General features: G+C 35.5%; 1 protein-coding gene and 1 non-coding gene across 4 annotated transcripts in view; one reads left to right on the top strand and one right to left on the bottom strand.

Annotated features, from left to right (window-relative positions):
• DTWD2 (DTW domain containing 2) overlaps window positions 1–7607 on the top strand; it is a 75792-nt gene extending 68185 nt beyond the window's left edge. Inside the window, exons 5-7 of one of the 3 annotated variants that reach the window (XR_006269038.1) lie at window positions 686–814; window positions 5751–5937; window positions 7129–7265. Coding sequence is in view for 2 of the 3 variants with exons in the window: in XM_043465860.1 (XP_043321795.1) it covers window positions 686–814; window positions 7129–7299 (300 nt within the window). In the remaining variant the exon portion in view is untranslated. Of the gene's footprint in view, window positions 1–685; window positions 815–5750; window positions 5938–7128 lie in introns of all 3 variants that reach the window. The other 2 variants (XM_043465860.1, XM_043465861.1) reach the window with 2 other exon arrangements.
• Window positions 7608–10174: 2567 nt separating this feature from the next.
• On the bottom strand, window positions 10175–10309 carry LOC122441137. The gene has a single exon (XR_006269271.1). It is a non-coding gene; the product is annotated as a small nucleolar RNA SNORA48 (small nucleolar RNA).
• Between the last annotated feature and the right edge of the window lie 15272 nt (window positions 10310–25581).

Genomic DNA, 25581 nt, shown 5'->3' with positions numbered 1-25581 from the left:
ATTCTCCAAAGTGATTAAACCATTTCATTCCTAATTCAATGTATGAGAGTTTCATTTGCTGCATTGGTGGTGTTAGTCTTTTTTATTTTAACTGTTCTAATGGGTGTGAAAGGGGGCTTCTCTGGTGGTTCAGTGGAAGAGAATCTGCCTGCTAATGCAGCAGACACAGATTCAGTCCCTGGGTTGGGAAGATCCCCTGGAGGAGGAAATGGCAACACACCCCAGTATTCTTGCCTTGGAAATCCCGTGGACAGAGGATGCTGGTGGGCTACAGTTCATGTGGTCGCAAAAGAGTTGGAGTAATGAGTATGAGATGTTATCTTATTGTGATTTTAATTTATATTAAATCATGTTGAGCCCTTTATGTGTACCTGTTTGTATATATTCTCCTGTGATGTGTCTGTTTACTCTTTTGCCCACTGGGAGGGAGTTATTAGTCTTATTATTTTTGATTTGTAGGAATTTGGGTATATTTTGAATGTATCTTCTTTGTTAGATGCGTAACTATCTTCTTGCTTCTTTTTAACAAAGTAATGAAAAGATTTATATGCAGAAGATATTGATACATTTAATATTTATAAACTGGTGATTTTTGAAGGAAATTAGAGTAATTAGTATTTAAAATACAGACCTTATGTTTTAAACCTAGAACGAAAATTGCATTTTATTCTGTTTTTGGTTTCAGGTGCAATTAAAAACTAGCATTTCTAGTCAGTATGTAATTCGGGCGCAACCAACTAATAGGTGCCTTTCTACACTGGAGTGTGCAGCTGTTGCTCTTTCTATCTTGGAGAAAAATAACTACATACAAGAGGTATGTCTTTGGAAAGTTACATAGTTTTTGAAAGTAGGTGTTCGGTTAGATTTTTGTCTGGAAAATTAAAAAATGCATAAGTTGTTAAATTTGTAGCTCAAGTGACAAGTAGACTATATCTGTGATAGAAATGTGTGTACTTTTAAAACCTTCCTTTCTCCTCTGGTGTTTTTCTGTTAGTTTAGCATTCCAGATTGCATTATTTAAATATTCATTCTAGGCTGTGCAAACAGCATTTGTAGTATGCTAAATTGTTTTTAAGTAGCATAACTTTAAATACAGTTTTTTCTTGGCTAGATATTTCAGCATTCTGTATTTCTTAGTATTTGTGTTCTCTTGTACTAGACTTTTTTCTTTTTAATTAAAAGAACATTTTACAGCAGCGTCTTTTCCATTGGTACTTTTATTTGAGGAGAAATATCAACTTTCTGTTTATCTTATTAACGTTGCTTAAAGTATAAAGAGATACAATTTTTTTTGAGAAAAAAGCCTACTGAATATGAAAAGGTTATAACCTGCAATCAGCATTTTATTTAATTTCCATGAAAGCCTGATGATTTCATATATAATTCATAATCTTTAGTAAATAATAACATTTTAGTAAGCTCACTGTCTGATTCTTTTAGAACATGTAAGAAACTTTACACTTATGACAAGAAAAAAAAACCAAAATAAAACTGAATTGTTAGATTTTTTTAATTAGTGAACATTTTTGATAAATTCAACTCAAGAAGAAAAATCAGAGGATAATGAGCATAACTAAATGGAGTTTTGTAACTCCCTCTTCACACACACACACACACACACACACACACAAAACACATACATACAGAATACTCTTTTCTGCCTTTTTCCTCTCTCTCTCATACCTCATGATTTCTATTATAAAAGTGTGCCTTACCCATGAAGGAAATACCAATAATGGACAAAAGCTCAGGTCAGAATTACTGGGTGAAAGACCTGCAGGCGAGGAGAGTTAAAGAGTGCTAGAAGCAGCACTGAATTGCCCTTTTCCTCTCCGCCACCCTAGCCATGTCCTGTGTCAGGATTGGAGACTTTCTTCTTGTGGAAGAAGTAGGCTATCGTGAATAGACTGTTTTTGTGTGAATCTGTGTGAGTAGAGTTACTTTGGGGTCTTGACAATTTCTCTTTCTCTCCTTTGAGGGAAAAATTCATGAGGGATCCTAAATCCTTCCTCCAATTGACCAGGGAGTATTCTCAGACTTTTTTCCCTCTCCCTTAACTTTATCACCTGCTCTAATGTACCTTGCATCAGCAAAACACACTTAATAGTCCCCTATACTTATCTGTTTATTATTATACTTATCTTTGTTTATTAACCATAATCTCTGTATGTTCTTAAGAAAATAACACTATACTTAGGTATCTTAAAGGAGAGATGAAACTCAAGACTGTTGTTTAAGCTTGCTTTTTGTACAGTCTCTGTATTTTCCTTTTTGTTGATGTAAAACCCTAGGATCAGCCAACATCAGACATCACTTCAGTCACTCAGTCAAGTCTGACTCTTTGCAACCCCACAAACAGCAGCATGCCAGGCCTCCCTGTCCATCACCAACTCCCGGAGTTCACCCAAACTCATGTCCATTGAGTCAGTGATACCGTTCAACCATCTCATCCTCTGTCATCTCCTTCTCCTCCCGCCCTCAATCTTCCCCAGCATCAGGGTCTTTTCAAATGAGTCAGCTGTCCGTATCAGGTGGCCAAAGTATTGGAGTTTCAGCTTCAACATCAGTCCTTCCAGTGAACACCCAGGACTGATCTCCTTTAACATGGACTGGTTGGATCTCCTTGCAGTCCAAGGGATTCTCAAGAGTCTTCTCCAACTCCACAGTTCAAAAGCATCAATTCTTCGAGGCTCAGCTTTCTTTATAATCCAACTCTCACATCCATAGATGACTACTGGAAAAACCATAGCTTTGGCTAGACGAACTTTGTTGGCAAAGTAATGTCTCTGCTTTTTAATATGCTGTCTAGGTTCATCATAACTTTCCTTCCAAAGAGTAAGCATCTTTTAATTTCATGGCTGCAGTCACCATCTGCAATGATTTTGGAGCCCCCCAAAATAAAGTCTGTTACTGTTTCCATTGTTTCCCCATCTATTTCCCGTGAAGTGGTGGGAGCAGATGCCATGATCTTAGTTTTCTGAATGTTGAGTTTTAAGCCAATTTTTTCACTCTTCTCTTTCACTTTCATCAAGAGGCTCTTTAGTTCTTCTTCAGTTTCTGCCATAAGGGTGGTGTCATCTGCACGTCTGAGATTATTGATATTTCTCCTGGCAGTCTTGATTCCAGCTTGTGCTTCATCCAGTCCACCATTTCACATGACATATTCTGCATATAAGTTTTATTTATTTATTTATTTTTTTGCATATAAGTTTTAAATAAGCAGAGTGATAATATACAGCCTTGCTGTACTCCTTCCCAGTTTGGAACCAGTGTGTTGTTCCATGTCCAGTTGTAACTGTTACTTCTTGACCTGCATACAGATTTCGCAGGAGGCAGATAAGGTGGTCTGGTATTCTTATCTCCTTAAGAAGCCCCACCTTACAGAATGGATCAAGCTGAACATAAGGTCCCAAAGCAATAGTGAAGTCATTAAGTTCTCATTCTTTTTGCTTTGGTCACTTGGGGTAGTGGATAGTGACCAGGAGTAGAAAAAGGGTGTTTGATAGTCAGGTATGTTATTTGGGAGGTTCTGATAAGATGAACAGCAGGAGCATGAGCAGAAAAAAAGCATAATGAGACATCCCAAGTTGCTTATTATTGCATGTAACTGACAATTAGCTTTCTTAGTGGGATAACTCCAAGTCAGCCTGTTTAGATCTAGCTGCAGTAAAAAAAAAAATCGGTGCATTCTTCTGAGAAACACAATTAACATCTGCTCAGAAATAGGTGTTTTCTTTCTTTCCTGGGAAGGAAAGCTATAACATGCCTTTCCCCCCCAGTAATCTTTTATTAGATATATCCTAATATAACCTTAAGATGATGAGGGGAGAAAAATTACTATTTTTCAGCTGGCTTCATTCTGTAGAAGTGGGGCTTCTTAAAATAAAGCACTTGGCATAGAATGGCTTTCTTAGTCTGTTGACTCATTCTTTTCCTTTATTCTTGAGCAGTTTTCAAACACTGGGAAATAGCATGATATGAGTTTTGAAGCAAGTTTGAATTAGAACTTCATCACTTGTCGTCATCAGTTTTTACCAGAAAGCAATTCATGTAATCTCTTTGTGGCTGCTTTCTTATGTGTAATATACAAGAAGTAGTTCCCTCATTTTTATCAGAAGCATAACATAGGAATACTTTATGTTAAATGCCTGACAACAGACTCTTCAAGATTTCATTGTTTTGCCTTTTCTTGTCTCTCATGTTCTTGTCTGTAGATTGACAGAAAAATTGAATGGGAAGTTGGTGACTTTCATTCTGCTCTTGTAATATGTACGAGGATTTTTCATACCTTGGAATCCTTATGAAGTTTTATAACTAGATGGGACAAGGCTTTGTGCTGTAGCTGAAATGCCTTAGTTTTACTCCATCACCAGATGTTGGTAATAATGGTCTTTTGAAACTGTCACTTTGCATCTGTAGACAAGGGATTTACAAAACCCTGATTTTCCCCCAAATAAACTTTTAGAAATTAGCTAATTTTGTAACTAGAGGATTTTCTTTGTTCTTCTGAACAAGTAAACCTCTCATATAGCTTCACATTGCCTCAGATATAATACTATGAATGTATAGAGAAAAATGATCCTTTATATCAAGTTGTTTGCTAAGCACTTCAAATGTATCATTATAGCCCACCATAATAATAACCATGTAAGATGGACTTTACATCTTACATATTCCTCACTTTACAGATTAAGAAAGTGAGGCAAATAGAGATTACCTAATTTATCTGGAAACACATAGCTGATGGTTGCATCAGTACTTAAAACTCCAAAATCAGAATGGCATAATACACTCTATGTACAGTGGGGTTGCCAGTGGGACCTCTACTAATAATAGTTAGGGATGCAGGCTAATGGATGCATCATCTAGACACATCATTCTACTTTTATCAAGGAAGGAGTGAGAGGACGTGGGGAATCATTAACCACTTTTAAAGCATCTGTCCAGAGATGATGCACACTATTCATGCTCATATTTTGTTAACCATGTCAAGTTATATGGCCATACCTAGCTTCAGAGGGGACTAGAAAAATGCAGTCTGATCATGTATCCTGAAAGAGGACTGGTGTATATGTAAGCAGCTCTAGTGACTATCACAAATCTGTCTATCTCCAAAATTCGTTCTCTTAATTACTTCAGAGAATTGATAGAATCTTATCTTCGGGAAGTAAAAGTTGGAAGCCCTTATAGGAGTTAGAGGAGTATTATAGGAGCATTACTCTTCTATCATGAAGAATCTAGTAAATGTCATAGCATAGCAATAGAGACTTCAGTTTTCTTAGTCTGTATATGGTCCTGGATGTGTGTCTCTGATACACATGATGTTTCAGGATCCAGTCATTTCCTACGTTGGCCCTTAAAGTAATATATAGTCATTTCTGTATTTCTTCTCTTGTTTGAAGAATTGAAGATACTAAAATTATAAGAACATACCAGAGATTTTCTACAGCAATGTCAGAGCTTTTTCCAATATGTTTGTCTTTTTCTTATTGGTGTCAGTTGGGAGTTTCATTTGGTTGCATATAACAGGGGCCTTACTGCTGTGGTTGAACCATATATGGGCTTATTTTTTCCTGTGAATCAGAAATGCTGAAGTGAGTAGTCCAAGGCTGGGGATGCAGCTGAAAAGGACATCAGAGACCCAGATTTCTTCTCTTTCTGTTCATCATTGTATGTTTTTGCTTTAATCTTCATTTTTATTGCCCTGTAGTCACACAATGGTTATCTCACATCTAATAATCATGTTCCAGATATGAAGAAAAGGCAAAAGCCCATGATGCCTGCCAAGTCTGTCCTAATCCACGGCCTTCCACTTATCTTGTTGGAAACACTGTCACTAGTTAGTGTAGTATTGCTAGTTGGACACATTGCCACCTTGAATGAAGTTTTGGATTTTTTTGAAATAAGAAAAGAATGGATATGGAAGAGCAACTATCAGTGAGTGCCACATATTTGTAAGAATTCATTGTAAATTAAAACTTAAAAGCCCTTTGCTACCACTTATGTTGTACCTGTGAGGGAATACATTTTTACTTAGACATTGTGAAATCTTTGTAGTTAAATCTATATATTTAACTATCTAACTAAAAAGACCTATGTATCTTTTTATTTTTTCAAAACAATCTGCACAATTAGGTTTGTTATTTAAAAGCGTTAGATCAGGTATCTTAGGCCCAAGGAAAGAATCTGACTCAAATATGTTTAAAATGTTGGCTTAATCTTTTTATTTTTTCCTAACTTTTGAATTTGAATAACTTCAAGGACAGTATGCTCCAGTTGTTCTACAACCTTCACTATTCTTGTGTTATCTTATGGGTCCATCTAGGTCACATGTTTGTGTTTTATGTCTGGCTCTATAGGTATTTGAGTTTAGACAGCTATATATACAGTTCCAGTTATTTCAAATGCACCCAAACCTGAATATCTAACTGGTATGTGGGCCTTGGGTGGGCTTCCCCTGTGGCTCAGCGGTAAAGAATCTGCCTGCAATGCAGGAGACACAGAAATGCAGGTTTGATCCCTGGGTCGGGAAGATCCCCTGGAGGAGGAAATGGCAACCCATTCCAGTATACTTGTCTGCAGAATCCCGTGGACAGAGGAGCCTGGAAGGGTCCATGGGTTGCAAAGGGTTGGACATGACTGAAGCAGCTGAGCATGCACGTAGGCCATGGAGTATTGTGAGAGAATTAGTAAACTTATCCATTGCTGCCATCATCTAATTGTTATCAAGTAGCAGGAAGCTTGTGTTAGTCTGTGACTGAAACTGAATTAACTAATTTGTACTGAAATGTCTCTTTTAGTCTGCTTGTTACAAATCAGTTATTATAATGGCACCAATTTTTGTACTGTTTGAATATATTCAAGTATAAAACTAAGTTTAGACTTTATCACCTATATGGAAAATTAGTATTTGTATCTTCTTACTGGAATTCCTTAGTGGTATGTAAGGTATGAATTTATATGAATTATTCATTTAGAAATTATCATATATTTATTAGAGTATCTATTGCTTTTCATAGTTAACAGCTGATAATAAAAATATAATAATCTCTGTTTCCAGAGAAAAAATTCATGATTTGTCACACTTGGGTATGTTTCTTTCTCTTTTTTTTTTTTTTGTCTTAACAGACTTTGCTTCGCCCTCTTCAGGCTTTATGCTCTTTCCAGCTTCAGCATGGTGCTCAAATTCGCCTCAGCAAGGAACATCTTCTGAAAAATGGATTATATCCTAAGCCAATGCCAAAGAACAAACGCAAACTCAGGAAAATGGAACTGTTAATGAATAGCGTTAAAATTTAGTACAATTGTTCTTATGGTGCTAGTTATGATATCTGCAGCTGACAATACCAGGTTAACTTTTTTATACATTTTAAGTCTGTGCGTTTTTGTCTAAAGAATAAGAGTTACATACTGAACTTACCTAGAAGAAGTAATCCAAATAGCCATAAAAACAAGTTTCACTTACTCAATGAAAAGCAAGATTTATTTCATACTATACTGTTTTAAAAATGTACCTCTAATTTTTTTTTCAGATCAGTAATTTGAAATGTGATTAATTGTTGAGCTGGGTTAGAAGTTCTTATTTATAAAGTGGAATGAAAAGAAAATGGTATGCTTGATTGGTTCAGTATTGTTTCTATGGGTGTTTATAGATAATTACATGAGACCTATAATAGAGGATATCTATATCAAGTTACAGTCTTTTACATGAGCTTTATAGCTTGAAATAAGTAGCAAAAGAAAATAATAATCAAGTAATTTAGGTTGAATTTTTATTTCATAAATAAGTATTTAGGAACGAAACTTGAATTCAGCTAATGTGATTTAAGTGTGCTATTTTAGTTGCCCTAATTTTAAAAATTAGAGTATAATTAGAAAAAGTACATTTGACATATAACATTATATTATTTTTCAGGTGTGTAACATAATGATTTGGTATTTATATACATTGCAAAATGATCACTACAGTAAGTCTGGTTAACATCTGTCACCATACATAATTATAACAGATTTTTTTCTTGTGATGAGAAGTTTTAAGATTTACTCCATTAGCAACTTTAAACTATAGTGTAGTATTACTAAGTATAGTCACCATGCTATATATTATATCCCCATGACTTAAAAAATGGACCTTTTTGACCTTCTTCACTCATTTCATTCCACCCTCACTTCCACTTCTGCCTCTGGAAAACACCAATCATGTTCTGTTTATCTTAGAGCTTGTCTTTATATAAGCTTCCCCCCTCCCCAGATTCCACATATAAGTGATATCATTTCTTTTTCTTACTTCACTTTGCATAATGCCCAGAAGTCCATCCATGTTGTTGGAGATGGCAAAATTTCATAATTTTTTATGGCTAAATACTATTCCTTTATAGCTACACATATTCATATATATATATATGTAGACATACATATATATATATACACACACACACATAGACAAACACACACGCACATGTGTATGTATCACATTTTCTTCATCCACTGATGGATGCTTAGATCATTTCCTTATCTTGGCTATTGTAAATAATGCTGTAATGAACATGGAGGTGCATATATCTTTTCAAGTTAGTGTTTTCTTCAGATAAAAACCCAGAACTGGAGTCACTGGATCATATGGTAATTCTGTCTTCAATTTTTGAGGAGCCTCCATGCTGTTTTCCATAGTGGCTGCATCAATTTATATTCCCACCAACAGAGCACAAGGGTTCCCTTTTCTCTACATCCTTACTAGCATTTATTATTTATTGTCTTTTTGATGATATGGCCATTCTAACAGGTGTGAAGTGGTAGCTCTTTGTGTTTTTTATTCGCATTTCCCTAATTGTTAGTGATGTTGAGCATCTCATGTACCTGTTGACCATCTATATGTCTTCTTTGAAGAAAATGTCTCTTCAGATAATATGCCCATTTTTAAATTGGATTTTTTAATATTTAATTTTATTATTTATTTATTTTAGATATCAATCCATTATTAGATACGTGACTTGCAGATATTTTTCCTTGTTTAAGTAGGATGCTTTTTCATTTTGTTGATGATTTCCTTTGCTGTGTAAAAGTTATTCAGTTTAATGTAGTCCTACTTGCTTATTTTTTGCTTTTATTGCCTGCCTTTGCTTTTGGTATCAGATTTAAAAAAATCATTGCCAATACCTATGTCATAGAGCTTATTGCTTATGTTCCCTTCTAGGAGGTTTATGATTTCTGGTCTTACATTTTAAGTCATAATACATTTTGAGTTGATCTTTGTGTATAGTGTGAGATAGTGGTTCAGTTTTCTTTCTTTTGCATGTGACTGTATGTGGCTGCTTAGTTTTTCCAACAGCATTTATTGAAGAAAATTTCCATCCTTATGGTAGACTAATTGGCCATATAAGTGTGGATTTATTTCTGGGTTCTCTATTTTGTTTCATTTATTTTGTGCCTGTATCATACTTTTTTGATTACTATAGCTTTATAATATATTTTGAAATCAGGGAGCATGATACCTCTAGCTTTGTTTTCTTTCTCAAGATTGTTTTGACTATTTAGAGCTTTTTTTTGGTTTTTATACACATTTTAGGATTATTTGTTCTATTTCTGTAAAAATGCCACTGGAATTTTGATAGATAAAGCACAAAATCTGTAGATTGTCTTGGATAGAGCCCTAATTTTTAACCAGGTGCGTGTCATTTTGAAATAGCAAGCATTTTCATTTTTATGCAATCTGGATAATTTTAGATTTCTCTCAGTATTCATTGAACAGATTTGTTGACTGTGATACCCTTACTGATATTGAACTTTTCACATGGAAATAACTGTAGAATAGAGGACTACTATAATTTTGAGAACAAATTTAAATATTTTTAGTGGGCAAAAAGTTTCAATTTGGGAAAATAAATTTTCCTGTCCGCTTGGGAAAATATTTATGGGGATTTTTGTATAGAATAAGAGATGTATATATAGTATATATGTATTTCTAACTCACGTTTACTCCAGTTATGTACACATTTAGGCAAGAAGAGGGAGCTCTGGTTTTTTTCTTTACTACTTCTAGAGTTTCCTGTATATACTTTGGAGTTGTAAAGAAAAACTAAACATTAGATTTAAAAGTAAGCTTTATACGTGCACACACGCACACACACACACTTAATTTTTCTAGCATACAGAGCTTTTTTTTTTTTTTTTTTTCCCATGTGTCCAGGGCATGAACCAGGCATGGGCACAGAGCAAAAGCCAAGCTGGGATAAACAAGGAGTTGTTTTGTCCCTCACTGATATGAGACAGCCACCACCAACCAGGTGCCACTCTACCCAGGTCAGGGACACAGAGCTTTTTTAAGTCACTTATTCTCGTTAAGCAGTTTTAAATACATTTTAAAAACTATCATTATTAATATTTTTAGTTACTAAAATTTTTCAAAATGTGTAGTATTATGTGAGGATTTAACAATCTGACTTTTAAAAGTTATTGCTTTTTTTATTATATTAGTTGACTTTTAACTTCAGATGCTTTGTATTTGGTTGAGTTGCCTGGACTAGTTCCAGATTTTGTGGATTTGTAGCTAATAGAAGACTTTACATGTAGACTTTACACTTTGATGTAGGGTAGATTATTTTGTGAATTGTTATTTAAACCATGTAGTTAACTCAGAGAGTATTTATTTATATAAAGGTGACTGTGTGTTTCGTCAGCCTGTTTGTGATGGGTTAAAAAATCGCTGTGTATTTTGAGAATTTTATGTACATAAAGTGTTGAGGACTACAGTATACAAAACAAGTCATAGCTCTTAGCAGCTTCCTGTAGCTTAGGTTATAAAATTTATTATATGAAACATGAGAGTTTTATTAAGAAAAATTATTTTCCCCCACTTTAAGACTCCAAACCAACTTTTCTTAGCTATAACCATTACAATCATAGGGTCTTTTCTCTAAGATTTTGGAAGGAGGAAGCTCTTCACCACCACCATTGTTAGTGAAATATGTAGAAGAGCACTTCCATATGGCTTTCTTCATCATGTATCCCCTTCTTCATCACATATCCCCATTTAGTGCCCTAAATTGGCTGTTTAAAAATGTGATCATATTAATAGAGAATCTTTTCCATTGAATGATATTGAATTTCAGGAAGGTAAATTGTTGATCATGGATACAACTTCATTGGTGTAGAAGTAAACGTTATTGATTCTGTAAGTAAAACATTAATTTTGATTTAGTAAACTTAGAAGTTTTATATAACTGGATTTTTACTATGTAGAGTTATTCCCTAAAAATAGATATGAGTTTTTAATAGATAAATTGTTATAGATAATTGGATGTTTTTATAAATTAGTAATACTGTGCATTTTTTTTTAAATAATGTGTTTTAGATGTAATGAAACTTTGAATCTGATTGCTTATAGCATAGAATAAGCCACTGCCTTTTAATTCCTGTAGCGGTTTTGGTAGATTATAATAGATTAAAATTTGTGCAGGAAATCAGTGCTCCCTGACTTACTCTATGCTGATGACTTGGCTCCCTTAGTTTATTAAAAAAGCATACTAGAGAAACAAATAATTGTTTATTAGTCTTTAATAATTGTTCACTTGAACTAACAACATAAGAATTATTTTTTAAAGAAATTTTATAGTATAAGGGATTAAAAACACTGAAAAAGATATTCTTTGAATGAGAGATTATAATTTACTGTTACTTAAGAATATACTGTTGGAGAAGGAAATGGCAACCCACTCCAGTGTTCTTGCCTGGAGAATTCCAGGGACGGAGGAGCCTGGTGGGCTGCCGTCTGTGGCGTTGCACAGAGTCGGACACGACTGAAGCAACTTAGCAGCAGGAATATACTGAGGAATTCAGACATTTTTAAAAGTACATCTGCCTCAGGATTATTTTCATCACATTTTTAAAAGTACATCTGCCTCAGGATTATTTTCATCACAGATGAACTCTTCATTAATTTTGTATGCTAAAAGTATTTATCCATTTCTGTCTCCAGATATGTTATTTGCAAGGTGAAAAATCTCTTGTTACATTTTTTGCATATATTTAATTTTATGGGAAACATAATTGATGTGAAAAAGGAAATAACTTACAATGTGAAAAATATCAGATTTTATAAATATAATTGCATATTTTTAAGCTTTATTAAATAATTTTATTTCTAAAATTGCATCTTTCTTAATATAGTCAATGAAGAAACAGTTAAAAATATACGTGAAAAGCCGTGATTTTGAATCTAAAATGTAAGCTTGCCTTTTCACATCTCTGGATTTTCTGCAATTATAGAAATGAAACTAGTATTTTAACATACATTTAATAGTATTGTTTACTAACTCTTAGAACTTTTGCAAATTCAAATTCTATGGGGCAATGACAGATACTTTCACCCATGATGGGTAGTCTTTTATAAAAGAAAAATATCATTTAGTGAATAAAGTAAAAATAAAAATGAGTGGAAACAGTATCTTTCAGGCAAAATATATTAATAAATTGGCTATTCCTTTAATTTATAAAGGGTTCATTCAGTAAGTTAAAGTGGGAAAAATGGATTATGATGTTGCTTTTTGATTTTTTAATTTGTGCTAATTGATTTCATTACTTTTCAGAGTATTGGTCTTCATTTTAGCTTAACGTTTATTAATGTTTATTTTTACAGGGTATAATAATAGTTTTTATTTAGAACTTAACACTTGTAATTTGTAATATCTAATATTCAGTAGATTAAGATAACATTAATTTCCATTTTAAAAGAAATCATTAAGTTACTAATGATTTAATGCTTCTATTAATTTTTGTTGTTATTTGAATTATTTTTAAAATTAAAATTGTTATTATGTTTTATTTTTATGGTGATTATCAATAGCATTATTATTAAAATATCTTGAATGATTAATTTGAAATATTAGTATATGAATCATTCCTAGTATTTTGTATCAAAGAAGAAAATGTTAGGCAATATATCTCTCCATGCATCTACCATTATTTTGGATAATTGGACGTGATGCTTTAGTCGTGAAATAGGCTTTAGTATTTATAAAAGTTCAAGGTCAGTATATAGTAAAAGTGTCTTAAGGTCCGTCTTTTATGTCTGTTAGTAGATAGATCTCAGTCTACTTAGTGTTTCTCAGTAATCAGCACAGTAAACCATTTATTAAGTATTTTTATGTAGCACTTAGTATGTATCAGGCACTCTTTTAAGTACTGAAGAATATAGTGATGTTGAAGACAGAATGCCTGTGTCCAAGAAGCTGAAGTTTGGTGGTTGGAAACAGGTGTAATAAAATGATTTCAGGTACTGATAGCCATTACAGAAGAGAGTCCAGTAGTAGAGTATCAGAGTTCAGCCAGAGCAGTTGGTAAAGGCCTTGTTGGACGAGGTGACTTTTCCGTTTTTTTGCTAAATGATGAGAAGGATGCAGCACATAAGTAATCTTCAGGAATTTTTCAGGGAAATAATCATGCAGAGAATCAAAGGACAGGAGTCTTTTTTTAGAGATATGCGATATTAAGGATAGCTGTCTGGGTAGATCAGTAGACTTGCTGAAGAAAAAAAATGACATTTTTTAATCTGATTATATTTTTTCAGTGAAGAAAGTGGTAAAGTCATTAAACAAGCATGAAGAAGGATATTGAGATATGTTAATGGAGAGAGAGAATGAGGTATTTATCTGGAGAGTGGGTTTACTGGGGCAAGGAGTCGGATTGTTTGGCATTGTTGTGTTCCCCTTTCAGATACATGAGTATACATTTGAAGTAGATCTGGTTAGCATGCTTATGTGAGTTGTGTATGTGTGTGTTCTATGTTCTGCTGTGGTGCCTAGTCCTAGAGGAAGCAGATGATTGGATTGTGGTGGTGTTAGATGAGCACAAGAGAAGGGAAGAGAATAAGGGAGTCGGGGGTACTGTGTTATAAACTAGACCACAGAATCTAGGATGGATGAGGAGAGAAGGACATCTAGACTGTGTGTGTGCAAAGCCTTTTCAGTCGTATCTGACTCTGTGACCGTATGGGCTATAGCCCACCAGGCTCCTCTATCCATGAGATTCTCCATGCAAGGGTACTGGAATGGGTTGCCATTTCCTTCTCCAGGGAATCTTCCTGACCCAGGGATCGAACCCATGTCTCTTATGTCTCCTGCATTGGCAGGTGGGTTCTTTACCACTAGCACCACCTGGGAAGCCATCAAGTAAAGAATCAAGAGGCTGTGGAATTGGATGGCCAAGTTTTGGGGTCTGAAATTCTCCAAGAATAACAGGAGTAGTGGTGGAAAGTAGGTACTGAATTCATCAATGAGTGAGGGGAAGTGACTGGACGTTAATAGGTAATGTCAACAAGGAGGGAAAGGGGTAATAGTCTGGTAATGCCTTTCAAAGGTGCTATAAGTTTTTAATGAAGAAAGAGGAAAGAACGGTTTGATGGAAAGTGACAAGGGCCATTAAGGAGAACTACTCTGTCTCCAGGCTTTGAGGTACGAGGGATGTGAGAGGAAAAGCAGCTTCCACTTGAGAGGACCACGGGAGAAGCAACGTCCTAAGGGAATAGCCAGTTGCACTTATGGTGAGGGAAATGTTCAAGGATAGGAGAGCTTACTGGTAATTAGGTTAAACATCTAATTTATTATATCAATGAGGGAAATTTTGTCTATTGGGTGTGACAGCATACAAACAGTAAAGTGATACAGGAATGTTCAAATGGTAATACACAGTCACCCTACTGATCACTGACCATGAATTCTAAAAGGTGCAGTGGAAAGATTTGTTCATTGTGTGTATTTTTCCCATACTACCAAGGAATTAAACCAGTTTCTGAGAACACTGACCTAGTGTTCCACAAATTTAACTCAGTTCTGATACTCCTGAGAGACAGCGGCGGATCCCACAGACTACGGGCTCAACCCCTCAAGTCACGCCCCTGCCTCAGGTCCAGGTTGTCACCTGTGCCTTCTGATCAGCTGGCTGTAGACCAAAGGTAAAACAATCCTTGCCTTGGGTTGAATTAGTTTGCTGGAGTGGCTCACAGAACTTTGAGAAACATTTTACTTACGAGATTGGCAGTTTACTATTGGAGGCTGTAACTCAAGAAGAGCCAGATGGAAGAATTACATAGGACAAGGTATATGGGATGGGGCTTGGAGCTTCCGTGCCCTCTCTAGGCTCATCACTCTCCCTGAATCTCCATATTTTCACTGACCTGGAAGCTCTCTGAACACTTTCCTTTTTGGATTTTTACAGAAGCTTCGTTATATAAGTATGATTGATTAAATCAACGACCATTGGAGGTTAATTCAACCTCCAGCTGCTCTCCTCTTCATGGTCTTTCTAATTATGGCTTATTTTACTAGAGTTATAACCTCCAGAATTGTCCATGTTGTTGAAAATGGCAGAATTTCCTTTTTTAAAATCATTAAACACACACACATACCACGTTTTATTTATCCATTGAAGGACACTTAGTTTACTTTATATTTTGGCTGTTGTGGATAATCCTGTAGTAACATGGGGGTACTGGAAGTTTCAACCCTCCAATCCTGTGGCTGGTACTCCTGGCAGCAGGCCCCCATCATTAAGTGCTTAAAAGTCACCTTGTTAACATAAACTCAGGGTTGGTAGAAAGGGGTTTGTTATAAACATTAGGACCCCTTTGTTGCTTTTATCACTTCGGAAATTCCAAAGATTTTAGAAGCTCTGTCGGAAATGAGAAAGAAGATGAAATACATATTTCTTGTTATAAAATCACAGTGTCACAGTTTGTAAGGATAGGAAGAGTAGGAAATGGATTTTTAGAGAAGTCTAGTGGTGAGTCTATAGGATGACAGATAATCTTGCAAGTTTGTGTTTCTTATTGAAATGACTGGACATGTAAAGTATGATGGGACTAATCCTGAGGTCAGAACACTCAGTAAATCTTTAAATCCCAAGAATGTTTTTTTATTGTTACAAAGGAATAATTGGCAAATATGATTGTATATATTTATATAATGTGATGATTTGATATACATATGCATTATAAAATGATTAACAAGATCAAGATAATTAACATATCCATCACCTCACAGAGTTGACACTGGCAACTCTTGTGTATCTGGTGAGAATGCCTAGGATCTAATGCACAAGTAACTTGATATTTGTGTGTACTGCAAAATGATCATCTTAGTAAGTCTAGTTAATATCCATAACCATACAGAATTGCAATTTTTTTTGCTTGCTATGAGGACTTTCAAGATTTACTTTCATAGCAACTTTCAAATATACAAATATTATTACGTATAGTCCCCATGCTATATATTAGATCCTCAGAACTTATTCTTCTTGTAACTGAAAATTTGTGCCCGTTGCCCTGTATCACCCACTTCCCTCCTACCCCAGTCCCTGATAACTACCATTCTATTTTCTTTTCCAATGAAATTAGCATTTTTTTAAAGATTTCGCATATAAGTGGTACCATTTAGTATTTGTCTGTCTTTATTTTAGTTCGCATAGTGCCCTCCACTGTACATCCATGTTGTTGCACATGGCAAGATTACTTCTTTTTTATGGCTGAATAATGTTCCTCTGTGTGTGTGTGTGTGTGTAATATTTTCTCTTAATCTGTTGACCCATTGAAGTACATTTTGATTGTATTCATGTTTTGGCTATTGTGAAAAATGCTGTAACATGAGGATGCAGGTTTGTCTTAAAGATTCTGATTTTAATTCCTTCTTATATATACCCAGAAGTGGGATTGCTGAACCATATGGTGGCTCTATTTTTTCATTTTTTGAGGAACTGTCATTTTAGTGGCTGTACTGTTTTTACATTTCTGCCTGCAGTGTTTAGGGGTTCCCTTTTCTCAACATTTTTGTTCTCTCTTGTGTTCTTGATGCTAGCTCTTCTAACAGGTATGAGATGATAACTCATTGTAGTTTTAAACGGTTTTATTTCTTTATTGAAGTATAGTTGGTTTCCAGTTATCATATTCTGCAGCATTCTTGCCTGGAAAATTCTGTGGTCAGAGGAGCCTGGCAGGCTACATGGGGTTGCAAAGAGCCGGACACGACTGAGCGACTGACACTATCATATTAATTTCAGGTGTACCACACAGTGATTCAATTATATGTATGTATCTGTGTGTATATATATGTATCTGTGTGTGTATATGTATATATATATTCTTTAGATTTTATTCCACATGTAAGTGATATCACGATACTTTTCTCTGACTTCACTTAGCATGATAAACTCTAAGTCCATCCATGTTGCTACAAATGGTGTTATTTTGTTCTTTTTTAATGGCTGAGCAATATTCCATTACACACACACACCCACACACCCACCCCACTTCTTCTATATCCATTCATCTGTCAGTGGACATTTAAATTGCCTCCATGTCTTGTCTATTGTAAGTAGTGATGCAGTGAACATTGGGGTGCATGTATCTTTTTGAATTATAGTTTTCTCTGGATATATGCCCACGGGTGGGATTGCAGGATCATATGTTAACTCTGTTTTTACTTTTTTAAGGAACTTCCATACTGTTCTCCATAGTGGCTGCCTAATTATGGTTTTGATTTTCATTTCTCTGATGATTAGTGGAATAAGACCCAATTGTATACATTCCATAAGGTGCTCCAGATACTTTAAAAGTCAAGACAAGGTTAAAGGTAAAAGGTTGGAAAGAGATACACCGTGCAGATTTTGACTTTTAAATTTTTTGATCCATGTTATTTTATCCTTCATCCAGCATATATATATTTAACACCTATAGTAGCTATCAGGTACTGTCTTAAGTACAATATTGTATGTTTAAAAAAATCTAGTTATTTGGATTTTCCTTTATTTTGAAGTTAGGAAAAGTTGAAAGTGGTAGGAGATTTTCACATAAATGCTTGTTCCTAAAAAAGTCTTATTCTTAAAGGAAAAAAGCCAATTTGCACAGCCTGACTGTCCAATTAATTATTTTTTGTGGTTATAAATGTCTACCAGAAGAAAATAGAATACTTTTAGTCATAGTGGTAGGCATCAGCAGTCTTTAGTAAATCCTTTAATCCTGTCTGGATCTTTATAAGGAAGGATATAACAACAGTAGTATTTTATATGTATTTGTTTGATTAAAATAGTTGTTTCAATCCCTGTGATCTGGTCATTAATTCTCTAATGTATTACTTTAGAAACCATGTCACATTTACTTTCTTTCTGAAGGGGGAATGGAATCTGATTTTTCCTCTTGAGTGCAGGATGTTATTCTCAACGTGTGGTGAATCCCTGTCAGAAATGAATAAAAGCTTCATTAGATGTTTCTTATAAAGAAAATTAATTTTCTTTTCTTAACCTACTTCACTTTATTATCAAAATATAATCAGAAAAAGGATTCTAATATATGTTGACAGGGCTTTCCTGCAGAGAGGTTGTTCCAGTTGACTTGCTGATTTCTACAGGAAAATTCCTTGCCTAGTGCATAATTTAGGTATGATAGTAGCAAGGGACTGCACTGACCAATGATTTCAGTGAGGAAATCATGTTGAAACCAAAATATTTCATGTAAAATGTATGATTTGCTTAATGTTCTTATTTAATATTTAATAAATCCAGCCCTGAAGGATAGTCTTTGAAATGCAAGTTCAGCTACCTGACTGATATTTTTGCATGCCACAATTAGAGCTGTCAAAACAGTCTTTTTAAAATAGAACCAGAAAGAGATTGAGTGCTTGTTGTCTGAAGTTATACTAACATTACTTGATGTGAATACAGGATTTCCACAAAAGGTGAGGCTAAAAAACACTTTCTGGCTCTAAGTACAGCGCTACCGATAACATGCATCAAAGGAAGCAGTGTATTTTTCATTTCTGTGGTGAGATCTTTTAATTATTTAGATATATGTATGAAAAAGCAGGCATAGCCAAAAAAATTCATGAAGAAACTTGTAGGTAAACATTTCTGAAATTTGCTTATGGAACAAAGAGCCTCAAATATGTTGTTATAATATGGAAAAGAAAATAGGGTGATATATGGAGAATCCTAAAATAGTTATTCATAAAGGACATCATACATCTGACAGAACTGCTTTTAATTTATTATCTTAGGACTGCACAGAGTAAGTGAAGTAAGGTAATAAACAGCTCATCAATTCCTAGTCTTTTCTTTTGAAAAACATATTTTTAAATGATCAAAATCCGAAATGTTTCCTAATTCACAAATTAAATTCTCATTCTGCATTGCTAAGAATCCAGCAATCAGCCATACAGAATTGCATAATTTAGATATAGATATAATTCTTGCATTTAGATTGGATATAGATACAGTTTTTGCATCAACTTTTTGCTCCTCTTTCACCTTATTTGCCCATATATTTAAAACAGTTTAGAAAAATTCTCTCCCTTTTTCTCCCTCCCTCTCTGCATTCTTATAGTGACTTAACCTGATGTTATTGTAAGCCAGGTTCCTGATTGTCAGATTTTAAAATTCTGATAGAAATTTTGTGACAAATTCTGTAGCAGCATCTCAAATATAATGTCAGGGCTGAATCTCCCCACTCCTTTTAAGTAGAAAATGAATGATAAAATCTGTACTGTAATATCAACTGTTCTGCTCTCAAACTGCCTGACTTGCTCAAAAGTTAGGAAGAGCAAAGAGAAACATTGGTCCCTGCAGTATGTGAAATTTTAAAATGTGTATGTTACCTTTTGAAGGAAAAGCTAAATTGTTGTTTAAAGGTTTTTGGCTAAAAGCTTTACTATCTACTCCCTAGTAACCCTCCCTTGGCCTCCTATTGTGGTTATCTCCAGCTGAGTGCTGGAGACGGGCCAGCTATGGGTCACTGCATTAGAGTGCAGGGAGTCGGCTGTACCTGAGGTGAACTGTTAAGAAAGTGAAACTCTCAGGCCAAGCAGAAGAAGAGCCCTTAAGGGCACTTTGGCAGTTCCATTAGCAGTTATGCCAAAAAGAGAAAACCCTGTGGAGCCTGGACTAGGCTGACGCATGCTGATCCTCGCTGTGCAGAGAGTGCTCTGGTTTGTAGAGACGCTGCTGCTCAGGATCCTTAACACCCTGTGATCTCTTTCAGGGTTGCCTTTCTAGATGTGGGGTTTTCATTACTGGATCTCGAGCTCCTGATGAAGAACAGATGTGTTCTCTCAAAAGCGCCAGACACATGTGATTAAGAAAAAGTAAATGTTTGCTGATCTACAAAGACCCTCACAAACTAGAGATAGCAGAAAGAGAAGAGGAGCATGAAGGTCATTCAGAGAAGCGGGGAGTTCAAGCCCCCAAAATGCTGTACCTACAGCTATCAGTCTTGAGAATATTAAGCCCCTCCCCAGATGACAAAGATTCCTTTATGAAATACTCATGGTAGAGAATTTTTTTTATTTTTTATTTTTTTTCATTTATTTTTATTAGTTGGAGGCTAATTACTTTACAGTATTGTAGTGGGTTTTGTCATACATTGACATGAATCAGCCATGGAGTCACATGTATTCCCCATCCCGATCCCCCCTCCCACCTCCCTCTCTACCTGATCCCTCTGGGTCTTCCTAGTGCACCAGGCCCGAGCACTTGTCTCATGCATCCAACCTGGGCTGGTGATCTGTTTCACCACAGATAATTTTTTTTTATAAAATCATTAAAGTGATTTCTTAAAAATATACCTGCCTATATACATCCTGAGGAGCACTGTCCCCATCAGAATAGTCAGGTCAAGATGTTAGACACATTCTCCACAATATTTTAGGAATCTTCCTGAATTGCATCCAGAATACAGGTCAATTTTTTCATATTCTTCAAGGTAAGAAAGTTATATCTTGATTGTTGATTTATTATTCAAATACTTTAGCTCAAAATAGGAGAGTGGAAATCAACCTAGTTTTACTGCAAAAATATGGTGAAGAAATTATTGTTTGTTTTGAGTTAAAAAGGAGAGCCAAGTACTTCACCATTTCTGTACACCAAGCCTGATTTCTCATGTAGTATAAATTCTTCATGAAGGAGTCTGTTGATGTGAAAGAAAAAGTCCGTATTTGCATTACTTTTGCATCAGATATTTAGTCATTTAAGGCTTCTAAGTATTATGGATTTCTTCTGATGTGCTTAATTACTGATTAATATTTATTATATTAAATTTTGGCCATCCAAAATCATCTTAATTTGTTTGCTCAGTTTGTGAAAAAATAATTGCTAAAGTTTGTTCATGTTAATTTTATTTTACAAGCATCCTTTCTTTCATCTATATTTGACTCCTTAATAATTAAATCTAAATGAACTAAGTCTTAGCTTTTCAACATTTTCATGTTGAAATTTTCATAGATCTTATAGATAATTAGATAACTACCATTCCTTGTATAATTGTGAATTATTAAAACTTCCAAAGAGCCCAACTGCTCTACCTTAATATAACTTCAACTGTATGAGCTTTTAGCAGGTCAGAATACCTTTCAAAAAACCAATTTTTTGATCAGTATCATAACCAGTCACCTGACATGAAGCAACAAGAATGTGCAAGAATGATATCAAGACTTCACTAGCTGATTTTGGTTGTTCTTGAACGGGTAACTGCAAGTTGTAATGTTGCAGTATTTTCTGTTTTAGTCAGTCTTCTTTTATAATGACTGAGCACAGTACAGTACTTACAGTATTTTTTTATAACAAAAAAGGAGCTTCTGGTTGTGAATTGCAGCTTACTTGCTTTCACTGGACCCTGTTTTATTACTGATTACTGAGAGTTCTGATGAAGAGGAGTTGCTAGTAAATGCATTTGTGTCTAGATTTCCATCCTGCCTAAACCCCCATTTTACTTTCAACCCCAGGGGGTTGAGCTTGATCATATTTAAACCTCAGTGACTCTCTTTTCATCTTTTCTCACTTTAAAGCCTTGATCTTCCTTTTCCCCTAAAACCTCATCTTGCCATGTGTGCCTGTGTGCTCAGCTGTATCCTACTCTTGGCAACCCCATGGACCATAACCCACCAGGCTCCTCTGACCATGGGGTTTTCCAGGCAAGAGTACTGGGGTGGGTTGCCATTTCCTACTCCAGGAGATCTTCCCTACTCTGAGATTGAACCCATGTCTCTTGCATCTCCTACATTGACAGGCAGATTCTTTTCCACTGTGCCACCCAGTAATCTCAAAGCCTCATCAAGGTTGGTTTAAATAAGGCCTCAAAAGAGTGATTGGTCAGTAAGTACACTGAGGGCTGTAATAGCATCTGTTGAAGAAAACATAGAGTGGGGAGAAGCAATAGAGAATTGGGTTTCTCACTGATGTTCACCTGCTGAAGCAGAGCACAGAAATATTTTTAACAGTGCTGAGTGGAGGCCTTGGCCCTTGGGATGTAGAGTTTTGAAGATTAATTATTGGAGGATGTATCATCCATGTACCCTGCCATGATCAGGAGCTGCTATCCAAGTCTTAGGGCTACAGCTGTATAACACAGTAGAATCTACACTCATTCTATCCCCTTGGTATTTGCTAAATCATCTCTCTACAGAGGCTAGCCGCCTTTCTGTGGAGCCTCTCTGCATTCTCAACCTTGTTCACCGTTTTCTCCCCCACAGTAAGGTGGCCATTGATAGATGAGAGCAAATGTTGCCTTAATCCACTTCTCATCATGACCCTATGTTCCTCTTACCAAAGCATCCAGTCATTAGTCCTAGGGAAGGTGGTGAGTGGGACATCAATCTGGGGTACTTCTCGCCTCAGTTTTATCACAGGCTCACTCAAGAGAGTTGCTCCCTCGTGGTAGAGAGGCTGTGATGAAACAATTTGTTTTAGATATGTGGATATGACATTGGTGGCCTGAGCACTAACTTTTTTTTTTTTTTTTTAAACAACCTGCATATGGTTTAATTAAATGCCAGTTGCTAGCATTTCACATTGGGAATCTCACTTAAAATTTAAGATTTCTCTTTTCTTTTAAAAAATTGAAATATTTTGCCTCCTTGATCCTATATTCCTTCATGGCGACAGATGGAGGTCAGTGTTGCCTGTCCCCTTTGGACGTGCATTCTTCTGTGTCCATTATTCCCTGGCCCAGAGCACAGTCATTTGTATTATTGCCTGGCTCCTGTGTTCATTTGAGTCTGAACCTTTTGTTTTAGAATCTCACTGAATGTGTGACTGCTGATGTATTGCTGCTTTCGTGTCTGTCTAATCTTAAGGTATAAAAATGGGCCAGATTAACAGTCATAAAAATATTGTTTCTAAGATGTTTTCAGTTTTTACTTTGGATTTGGCAATTTCCCGAAACTGTTAGTGTAAGGTTTTAGCAAAGAACAGTCCTATTTCTATATAAACTGAATTGCTCGTTCAAAATCTTTGTTCCTTGGGGGTGGAGGCAAGGTTAGGGAGGACATTTCCTGCTGCTGCTGTCTGCGCTTAAAACCTTTTACACAATTTTGATTCCAACTGGAGTACTTGAGTAAAAATTTTATTGTATAGGAGTAATACACAAATTGTTTTGAATGAAGGGTGTTTGTCTTGAACATAAGTGAAAATAGCACAAGACAGCAGGTTAGTGGAGCCTTATGAAGCACTGGGCTTCCTGGGTAACTCCAATGGTAAAGAATATGCCTGCAATGTGGGAACCTGGGTTCGACTGCTGGATTGGGAAGATCCCATGGAGAAGAGCACTGTAACCCACTCCAATATTCTTGTGTGGAGAATTCCATGGACAGAACAGCCTGGTGGGTTACAATCCATGGGGTTGCAAAGAGTTGGACACGACAGCGATTTTACTCACTCACTTCCTAAAGTACTACATATAACTTGATCCCAGATTCAGAGACTGCTCAGCTTCCACTGTTCTTCATACCTTCCTAGAATGTTTATATCTGGGGGGAGTAGGGCATATTGAAGATGCATGCCTGAGACTAAAACAAAAGTGGTTATGTTTCTGTTGCTTTCCAGTAAATCTGAAGAGTTTTCATGCGAGATCTTGACACTTTATTTCATTCTTTCTTTTCCTCCTAAGTTGAGACAAGGTGCTAAAAGCATATGGTATAGAATGAGCATCTGAGGAAGTGTTCTAAATTTGGTAAATGAATGTAAAACTGTTGAAGTGGCTAGCTTTTCTGGAGAGCATCAAGAATAGGGTGTGTGTGGAGCAGTAAATGAGGCAGAGAAAAAATGGGGTGCAGGGAGGGAAAGAGAGATACGGAGAGAATGCCCATGTGTGCGTGTAGTGTGTACTATTGAAGGATTTTAGGGAAGAGTTAACACTGAATTGGGAACAGTTCTGGGCATCTGTGAGATGCAACTGACTATAGAGTTGAAATGCCAAAGCCGCCTTTTGCTTGCTTTTCTACACATCTGTTCTCTTGGCTGCTACTGACATTTGCACTTTTTGAGTCTTTTAAGAAATTTTAAGGTGAAGTAACTGATGAGGTCTGTAAGTATTACTTGAAAGATGAGGCAAAATCACAATTGCATTGACTTTTGGAAAACTGTTGATCTGAATGTGAAGTGACATCTAAGAGGCCAGTGGGGCAGAGCTGTTAGCAGATTGTAGATGGTTCATTTCCAAGGCCATGCAGTTATTTCAGTATTGACCCAAGTCTGCAAACACTGTGTGGAAGTATCCATTTCCTTTTTCTTTCAGCTCACAACAAACCAAAAAAATTGTACTACCTTTTGAATCATCAGTTGCCTTTCATGATGAAATCAAAGATATATCAGTTGATATCTTAATGTGAAGATTTTATTTATGAAAAATTTAAATAATTATATTTCTGCAAAACACTCCAATTTATAACTTGAAGATATAAAAATATAATGTAAGCTTATTCAGTTAGTTAAAAAAACAATATAAAATAACAACACGTTAATGGCAAACAGTGTAATACAGTATATGTCCACCTGGTCTGTATATTTTAGTAGTAAAAGGGAGAACCTTAATTCAAATGTTTAAAAGGTAGTCTTTAATTGACATGGTTGTTAATCTAAATTTGGGTGCTTGAAAGGAAAAAAGACGCAGAGAACCTCATAGGTACCAGATCATCTTAATGGAAGCTTGAAATCTGAGAAAAGAATTATCTAACATTCTGGTAAAAAAAATAATGCTTCTAAAACCCTATAAGCTGATGCAGAACTCATTAGGGTTATGAACCAATAATCAATTTTAGGGGCCAGTTTCTGTAAGCTACCTTCTAATGTAATGATATAATCTTATTAGTGCATCCTGTGTTGTCACATGGTAAATACTAAGTTAGTGACAAGAAGATGAATGATTTATTTAGATGCTAAGATTCTGGTTTGGTGTTACAGTAGCTTGTAATTCAGAGAAGTTTAAAATGTAAGCATATTATTGGATACCCATGACTTTGACTTGCTTATTAGATAACCTAAAAATTCATATGGTTAAACTAAGAAGACAGTGTGAAGTCTTTCTGAAAGCCTGATTTCTGGAGGGATTCCTAATCATAGACGGAAAAAAGGACTTTGGGGAAATCACTCTGTGTGCTCATTTTTCCCATCCAGTATTTTTATTTGTGTGAAATCAGATTAATATAGTCTTCAAGGAAACTTCTGGAAGAATGGGGTAAGACTACAGGGAGTGAGAGGAAGTCATAAATCATTCTCTCTAGTAGGATATGTGTGGAAGGGAGGAAGCACCAATTTCACTGTTTGATTTGTAGA

This window comes from Cervus canadensis, chromosome 4, assembly GCF_019320065.1.
Source record: "Cervus canadensis isolate Bull #8, Minnesota chromosome 4, ASM1932006v1, whole genome shotgun sequence".
Classification (NCBI taxonomy): Eukaryota; Metazoa; Chordata; class Mammalia; order Artiodactyla; family Cervidae; genus Cervus; species Cervus canadensis.
The sequence above is the reverse complement of the archived record's forward strand: the minus strand, read 5'-3'. Positions and strand labels throughout refer to the sequence as shown.